Source organism: Scylla paramamosain, chromosome 39, assembly GCF_035594125.1.
Source record: "Scylla paramamosain isolate STU-SP2022 chromosome 39, ASM3559412v1, whole genome shotgun sequence".
Classification (NCBI taxonomy): domain Eukaryota; kingdom Metazoa; phylum Arthropoda; class Malacostraca; order Decapoda; family Portunidae; genus Scylla; species Scylla paramamosain.
Window position 1 is genome coordinate 9,532,804 of NC_087189.1, and position 9,380 is coordinate 9,542,183.

General features: G+C 40.4%; 1 protein-coding gene across 1 annotated transcript; it reads left to right on the plus strand.

Annotated features, from left to right (window-relative positions):
* Nucleotides 1-1,218: 1,218 nt before the first annotated feature.
* Nucleotides 1,219-8,862, plus strand: LOC135092284 (uncharacterized). Its single transcript, XM_063990738.1, has 3 exons — nucleotides 1,219-3,527; nucleotides 8,035-8,099; nucleotides 8,810-8,862. Exons 1-3 carry the CDS (start codon nucleotides 1,219-1,221, stop codon nucleotides 8,860-8,862), a joined length of 2,427 nt encoding a protein of 808 aa, XP_063846808.1.
* The last annotated feature ends 518 nt before the right edge of the window (nucleotides 8,863-9,380 follow it).

Here is a 9,380-nt window from a genome sequence, read left to right on the forward strand (position 1 = left end):
TGTTTCTCCGTGCTGCTCTTTTTGGCCTGTTCCTCGTAGTCTTCATTATCCTTCTTGTTCCATTTCTTGATGCAGTCCTTAATCCGTTTACAGCACTCCATATTCCACCCTTTCCTTCGGTTTTTCCTGCCTTCTCCCTTGGTGTTTTTGTGTTGGTTCTCGTGATGTTCCTTGTCCTTGCTTTTCTCTTCCTGCTTCTCGTGATCCTTCGTGTCCTTCTTCCTCTTCTTGTCTTGGTTCTTGTGGTCCTCCGTGCCCTTCTTCGTCTTCCTGTCCTGCTTCTCGTGGTCGTCTGTGTCCTTCTTCGTGTTCTTGTACTGCTTCTCGTGGTCCTCCGTGTCTTTCTTGGTCTTCTTGTCCTGGTTTTCATCGCCCTCCATGTCCTGCTTCTTCCTCTTCTTGTTGGGGTCTATAATCGGATACAAATATTCCATCCTCATCCGCGTCTTGGTTTTTAAGTTATTCCTCTGCTTTTTGGGTTCCATAACCCCTTCAGTGTTTGTTTTCTTATGACCGGTGCAGTCTTGGAGGTTTTCCAAGCTCCTCCTCTTGCTGTGGTGCTTGGTCTGTTTAATTTTCTCCGTGTTCTTCTCACCGAGGGTCTCGTGAGCGTCCATTGACTGTTGTTTCTTGTTCTTCTTGTTGAATCTTGTATTATTCAGCAATGCGCCAAAATCTTCTGTAGAAAATCCAGGCATTGGCCAGTCTTACTGAAAACCTGATCTGACTGTTAGTATACCTCAGCGGTCGCTTCTGGAGCCACTCAGCAGCTTGGAGCTAAAGCACTTTGGCATCCACCAGATGGGCCAATGAAAGACCTTGGTTCTAGAATGTGATAAGGAGTTTAGCCAATCAGAGACAAGAATGAAAGAAGGTAAAAAATTAAGATTATTTTTCATCGGCAACAGAGATGCACCCTTTCCATTAATGATACTGAATTTTTGCCAAACCAACACTGCAATCATGAACACTTACTTCAAAACAATAGATATAATACATTTATATGATTCAGTATATTTAATTGTCTAAATATTAATTTCCCTCAGTCAGTTATCTCTGATATCTCAGTCTCTATCGATACACGAGCACCTGTGCACTGATATCCCACTAACATTTTCACGCCACCACGGTCTGACAGCCATTTAGAGCCTTGGAAAACCTCGCCACAGTTAAGGATTCACACAACGTAACTGACGTTTAGTTTTGGAGTCAGCCAAAATGACTTACACTGCGACATTCTCGTGTCACTGTGTACCTGGAGTAATGTTTGGTGCCTGCTACATACCCCCAAGTGACTCACTGTACTTCTCTCACGAGTCATTTGCAGCTATACACGAGAAGCTCATGGAAAACAACTGTGATAAGTGTTTAATATTAGGTGATGTAAATGCGAGGTTGGGCAAAGCTGTAAGAGATATTGCCAATAATACTGAATATGCATATCCACTCATACCAGATGATGTAAATACTCCCAATGATAACGCTTATGCCTTTGCATCAGTTTGTAAAGACAATAACTTCATTGTGATCAACAATCTGAAAACTCGTGAGAAGCACTTTGTAAGCAATCTGACATTTAAGAAAGATAGCACATGGATTTCCGAGTTGGATGTTTGTATAGCGTCAGAGAAGTTAGTCAGGAATATTGATTTGTTTCAGGTTCACCAGACAGAACACTTGCCATCAGATCACGCTCCGATAGCGGTCCAATTATGCTTGAATAAAGTTAATCTTGACCATGTGTTACGGCGTGCCTACCATTTAGGCGGTCATGCATCACTACTGGGGACTGCGGAGCGTGCTAAGATGACGAGTAAACCTATAAAATTCAATCAGATTAATCATGATATGTTCTCTAATTTAATTTCTAATGTGCATGTGGATGGTAATGATGTCACTGTAGATGAGTTTGCAGAAAAGGTGTCTGAAGTGTTGTACGAATGTTACAGTAGGAGCCGTGGCGAGACGGCGGCAGGTGAAGGTAATGATGTACATGACAGGACATACACTGACCGCTGGGACAGACTCCTACAGGACCGTGATGATTCTCGAGTATGGAGAGCGATAGATTGGAAGGGTAAATATCAGGGTGATTGTAAGGAAGATGGTCGTCCTTCTGATCAGGAATTTAAAGAATTTTATGAGGAAGTATTGAATCCTACTGTGGCAGATAATTTAGATGACGGAAATCATTTACCAGTAAATATTCCAATTCTAGATGACCAGATAAGTCAAGAGGAAATTCAGAAGCAAATAGACAATATTAAGCCAGACAAGGCATGCGGTCCAGATGGAGTCTCTCCCGGTGTGTTAAAACTACTTACAGGGCAATGGTTGCTGATAATTACTACATTATTTAATACTATATTCGCGTCAGCTTCATATCCTAGTCTATGGTCTACGGCTAAACTGTTCATGTTATTTAAGAGAGGTAACAGACGGGAACCTCGTAATTACCGTGGTGTGACTATTATTAATTGTCTCGCTAAACTCTTTGATATGGTACTGTTTGCGCGACTGGAGAGATGGTTCAAACCATACAGGGAGCAGGCTGGAGCACAGAAAGGTCGTGGCTGCATTGAGCATATCGTAACATTAAGATTATTAACTGATATGGCTAAAAGGAAGAAAAGGAAACTTTTTGTAATGTTTGTGGACTTTACTCAGGCTTACGATCTGGTACCTAGAAGTATGTTATTTGCAGTTCTGAAACGGTTGGGTTGTGGTAGTGTTATGCTGGCGGCACTTGTTGCTATGTACGCGGTAACGAACAGTGTCATCGGTTCAGTGATAGTAGCAGCCACGGTCGGGGTGCGTCAGGGTAGCTCAACATCTTGTCTGCTCTTTGTCCTGTACGTTAATGACCTGATTAAGACTATCAAAGAAAATAGTAATCCTGATGGTTTCTTGTCTTGGCTACATATTTTAGTCCTAATGGATGATACGGTGCTCCTTGCAACAACCAAAGATAATTTAATCAATAAAGTAACATTGCTAAAACAGTACTGCGATAGCTATGGCATGAAGATCAATGCAACAAAAACAAAATTCTTTGTTATATGTGGTACAGAACACGACAGAGAGGCAGTAAGAGTAGATGACCTGGTGGTGGAGTCGTGCGCACAGTACACCTATCTTGGCTCACCATTTACAGCTGACGGTTCCGTGTCAGCGGCAGTCGCGGCTCACATGCAGGCAAAGATGGCACACTTTAACAAATTTGTTTTATTCTTAAAGAAGAGTTGTGACTGGCCCTTTATCGTAAAGAAGAGAATATTTGATGCTGCTCTCATGTCAGCCGTGCTGTATGGGTGTGAGTCGTGGCTGAACGCTGACTTAAAACCAGCCACAAAAATCTACAACTGGGCATTAAAACAGCTACTTGGAGTTAGGAAGACCACCTGCAATGATATGTGTTACATTGAATCTGGATATCCACCTTTAAAAGATCTTGTACGAAGTAGACAAAGAAAGTTCTTCACTAAAGTGTGGCGAGAAAGATCTGTAATGAATGACGATCCCCTAATGTTGGTAATACATAAAGTACTGGACACTAGATATACTACGAGAACATATGTACACGGATTGATTTTTAATAATTTAGATGATATCATATTAACAACAGAATCACTAAAGAACGATATTTTGAGATCCGAATCATCTAGGAGAATGATTTACCGAGAAATCAATCCGGGTTTATCTGTTCACGAGGTTTACCGTGTAAGGGATAGTATACCAGAAAGAGAGAGGATGTCATTTACACAGTTTAGGTTGTCAGCTCACTCTTTAGCGGTGGAGACTGGCAGATGGAATAGGAGGGGACGTGGTCGTCTACCTATAGAGGAGAGATTGTGTCCATGTGGCTGTATACAGACGGAAACACATGTGGTACAAGATTGTCCTAGTACACAACATGTGAGAGATAGTCATGATTTTGTAACTATTCAAGATATTTTTTCTGAGCAATATTCTAATATGGATCAGTGTAAAATTGTTCACCTAATTCTGTCTTCATATAACTGAGTAGAAAAAAATAACGGCTATATAGTCAGAATATAATTCTAACATTTTAACATTTTTATACAATCTAGCTTATTAGTTCATTCTTATCACTTGTGTCAGTAAAAGTAAAATCTGTACTTAGAAATAATCTAAAAGAGTACTTCTGTTTGTTTAACTAGGATGTCAGTACATTGAACGACATTGTTTACTCATGTTATATTGTTTATATGTAGTTAGTAAAACACACTACGGGTTCATGATTCACAAATTGTTTTGAGATATTTTAAGTATTTAGAAATTTATGAGTTTTAATTTTGTGCTGGACCATGTTATGATGTATTTGTATGTATATATTATATTTATGCTGTATTATGTTGTGGTCAATAAAATATCTATCTACCTATCTATCTGTAATTTCAGTTCCGCGCTTACACATCCAAGGGAAGAAAACGAGCCGTGACCCTTACGTGCATCAGTGAGGAAGCAAGAAGAGCAGGAGCTGGATCATTGTGACCTGAGGACACAGGATGGTCATTATCTTCAACAACACGGAATAACCTCAATTTATTATATTGTATATATATATATATATATATATATATATATATATATATATATATATATATATATATATATATATATATATAATATATATATATATATATATATATATATATATATATATATATATATATATATATATATATATATGCATGTAGTGTGTTCTTCGTTTAGTGTAACATACTTTGGTTAAATATTCTAAGTGGAAGAACCATTTAATGAGATGTGTCGCAGCATCACCTCTTGCTCACTATAAAATTACACGAATATGAAGAAGACGAAGAAGACAAAAAAAAAAGGAGGAGGAGGAGGAGGAGGAGGAGGAGGAGAAGGAATATATGTGAAAACATATGTGTGAAAAAAAAAAAACAAGTAAATAAATAAAAAAAAATATATATAGAAAAAACACAGCGTCATCCCCTCATCCTCCTCAATACCAGCATTACTTACCCCCACTGCTCTCTCTCTCTCTCTCTCTCTCTCTCTCTCTCTCTCTCTCTCTCTCTCTCTCTCTCTCTCTCTCTCTCTCTCTCTCTCTCTCTCTCTCTCCTTAATATATATCAACAAAATATTTATTTATCTATTCATTTTTTATGTGTGTGTGTGTTTGTGTGTGTGTGTGTGTTTTTTTTTTCTTTTTTTTTTTTTTTGTGTGTGTGTGTGTGTGTGTGTGTGTGTGTGTGTTTATGTGTGTGTGTGTGTGTGGGTGTGTGTGTGTGTGTGTGTGTGTGTGTGTGTTTGTGTGTGTGTGTGTGTTTGCGTGTGTGTGTGTGTGTGTGTAATAATAATAATAATAATAATAATAAACGGTTTATTATTTAGGCAGTTGACAAACTGAAAATGTACATAGGGGATGGGGAAAAACTTAACATTAATCCTAACGGTAAGACTAATCTAGGAGGGAAATACTATTGATTGATGGCTCGCACCATGGTGGGAATCGCACTGAGTCTGTACCGGTCCGTGCGCGGCGCCTTCAGGGGCGTTATTTTGTTGTGGTGTCTGGTGGCACGGACAGGGCGAGGCGCGTCGGGCGGCAGCATGTCTCTGAGACGCGGATGATGCAGTAGTCCCTTCCCAAACTTCTCCAGAGCCTCTCGGTGCCTGGTGGATATTCTGGACAGACTCAGGGTGGTCAGGGCTTCTTCATAGGTGGTGTATGCAGGGCCAAGGATGACCCTGCACGCCCTCTTCTGCACACTCTCTAGCTGTAGCTGTTGAGTGTGTGTGAGGGAGGAGGACCACGCTGGGGAGGCGTACATGAGTTTGGGGAGGATGAAGGTGAGGTACACCCCCCTTAACTCATCTGTCGGCGTCCCCAGCGACCTGAGTCTGCGCAGCATGTACAGCCTGTAGGTAGCTGATCTCACGGTGCTGGCGACATGCTGCTTCCAGGTCAGCTGGTCGTCCACCGTGACTCCGAGAAGCTTGGCACATTGGACCACCTGGAGGGGGTGAGGGCCCACTGTGAGCCGGGGAGGGGGCACTGGTACAGAGGAGGTACAGAAATGCATCACCACAGTTTTGCTGTGGTTGATGGTCATCCTGCTCTCCTCTGTCCACGTCTGCAGTCGCTCCAGAATTGCTTGCAGTGGCGAGTAGTCTGGGTTCTTGTTGGAAACTGGGACGCCCACGGTGCAGTCGTCCACATACTTCCAGCGATGGGGGGTGTCGGTGAGGGCGTCGTTGATGAGGAGGAGGAAGCATAGAGGACCCATCTTGGTCCCCTGGGGGACTCCACATGTGTGTGTGTGTGTGTGTGTGTGTGTGTGTGTGTGTGTGTGTGTGTGTGTGTGTGTGTGTGTGTGTGTGTGTGTGTGTGTGTGTGTCTGTGTGTGTGTGTGTTTGTGTTTGTGTTTGTGTCTCGCTTCTTGTTCTTGTTTTGTTTTTGTTTTCCTTCTGCTCCTTCTTTTCTTCCTTTTCCTCATTTCTCGTCTTCACTCCTCCTCCTCGTCCTCCTCCTCCTCCTCCTCCTCCTCCTCCTGTTCCTTGCAGTCTACAAACGCTTGACCGAGAACCGACGCGGGCACACACACACACACACACACACACACACACACACACACACACACACACACACACACACACACACACACACACACACACACACACACACACACACACACACACAAACACACACACACACACACACACACACACACACACACACACACACACACACACACACACACACACACACACACACACACACACACACACACACACACACACACACACACACACACACAAACACACACACACACACACACACACACAACACACACACACACACACACACACACACACACACACACACACACACACACACGTCACTGATTAAATAAATAAGTCAAGAGAAACCTACCTGTAGCTAAGAATAATGCATGCCAAAAGATATGAAAGAGAGAAAAAATAAATAAATAAAATAAATATGTAAAACTGTGAGGTAACACGATGTAGACGATACTTATTCAATATGTAACACGATTTTTGTCTTTGAGAAGCAAGTGTTATTTTCCAACTCTTTTCAGTGGAAAACAATAGCAAATGTCCATTAATCCTGTCACACTTTGCTTTTAGAATGATTTTGTTCTCCAAAATAGCCGAATTTTAGCATTTTTCTTTATTACTTTCACAGAGAACTTCTTATCTCTTGTCTTGATTGTCGTGCTTCTGCGTTGCACGATCTTGTTGCGTCCCTAATCTATAAGACTGGTTTTTGTGGGTTCAAGGGAACGCTTTGGGTTTTAGTAATTTTTACTTAATTTATATTATTTACATATATTTACACTCAGACGATCATATACGACTTTCGACAACAGCGAAAAACTACGAAAATTGTTTCATCTCTCTTCAAATAAATTCCATTAAATATTTGAAACACTTCAGCGATTGAAATCACTTCACATATTTAATACTCAATGATAAATCACATCCTACACAAACCTCATAACTAATATTCAGTGAAGAACACATCCTACACCTACCCAATCCCTCTCTGTCAATATATAACACCAACATTTTACTCTGACTGCATTACAACTGTCTGGCTCTACTTACTGGTACTGTGATAGGCGGCTTGTCCATCTTGACCCTCTCTGCTCTGACTGCTCTGTCTAGCTTGTCCCTCTCTCTGCGTCTGTCTGTTCCCATCCCCTACACCTCATAATATACACGTGATGTTCTAGCGACTTTTTGCCCCAACAAGGCTTCCGTTGCTATAGGATTTCATTTCCAACACTTCGATCATACAGTTAATTTTCCTATATCTTTCAATAAGGTTAATTTTAGAGTAACTGTATTTATTTTCTCCTACTTTGATCATAAGCTTCATTCTCCTATATTTTCCGTAAGGTCCACTTTCAAGTAACTATATTTATGTTCCCATACTTCAATCATACAGTTTGTTTTCCCTTAACTTTCAATAAGGTTAATTCTCAAATAAGTTTGGTAATCGCATCTTCTAATCAGGAACAAGAAGGCGGCGATTCGTATGGTGTGCCGGCTGTCCGTGTTGTCCAGGTCATCTGCTTCCGGTGAGCTCTGCGTCCCTCGTATACTAATTCAGTGATAGCCACCTCTTCTCGTAATCTGGTGCTAATCTGCGGCTGTGTTAGTCTTGTGATGACTCACCGCATCTTGTTGTTCTCCTCGGTGGTCACGTCTCGTCTCTTATTTATCAGGGTGGTGGTAGCTTCTTGGTACCTGCTTTCGTGTTTATGTTGTTTCCGTGTATCTTGTTTCCGTTTAGACCTGAAGTCTTCCTCATGATTAATGATGACATCTTGCTCAGAACTAGGTGAATATAACGCTTTGAAATATGTTCATTTTGTCGCCTGACTAATCATTCTTCTCATCATGATCATTGTCATTGAATTATCTTCTGTATCGCTATCCGTAATGTTCTTCAACAATTTAGTTTGCCTTGTTTCACCTTAAAGCTCTTCTGTAACTATCATTTCTCTGTGTAGTGGTGATAGTTCTTTAGATATCAGTATTTAATCTGTAAGCAGTGTTTGATATTCATATCCCTTGTGGTAATATGCCTTATCTTCACTATACCCCACTGATCGTTGCCTGCTCATCCTTAGCTACCAAGCAATATAACATCTATCACAGACACTTTCACTAGTTTAGTTGTTATCTCTCGACTTTCCCTCTTCCACGGGAAGAGGGAAAAGGAAAAGAATGATAAATCTTTTATACTTATGTTTCTGTTAAAGTCTCTAAACATATTAATCGACAGGTCACCAGCACACAGCAAATAAGAATATGGACCATAGTTTCAAACTCTCATAAGAAATTACAATATGAAAATTCTATATCTATATATAAGCACAGCCTTTGCTCCTTTGAAGAACATTTCAGTCCCTCGTTCCTGAGTACATACTATTTTGTATATAATTCTTAGTCTAAAGTCTTTTCTTAACGTAATGACCTTCATCCAAGGAATGTCTTTAAATTCACTTTCCTTAATCAAGAATACCTTCTCAATCTACTGTCCTTAATTCAGGCTATTTTCTTAATCTGCTCTCCTTAATGCAGACAATTATTTCATCCAGTATCTTTAATTGAGACTGTTTATTTAGACCAGTGTCCTTAATGCAGAATATTTCGTTAATCTAACATCCTTAATCCAGACAATTTATTTAATCACCTATCCTCAATGCAGATTTTCGTAATGTACTATCCTTAATCAATACTATTTCCGTAATTTAACATCCTTAATAGAGACTATTTCCTTTATCCATCCTTTATCCTTAATCCAGACTACTTTCTTAATGCACTATCCTTAATCCTTAAATTGCGGACGGAAA

What these genes read in the sequence shown, in the direction of transcription:
- LOC135092284 (XM_063990738.1), top strand. Translation starts at nt 1,219, where the DNA reads ATGACTTACACTGCGACATTCTCGTGTCACTGTGTACCTGGAGTAATG. An exon ending in ATGAATGACGATCCCCTAAT is followed by an intron (nt 3,528 to 8,034) that starts GTTGGTAATACA and finishes TCTTCTAATCAG; the next exon opens with GAACAAGAAGGCGGCGATTC. An exon ending in GTCCAGGTCATCTGCTTCCG is followed by an intron (nt 8,100 to 8,809) that starts GTGAGCTCTGCG and finishes ATTAATCGACAG; the next exon opens with GTCACCAGCACACAGCAAAT.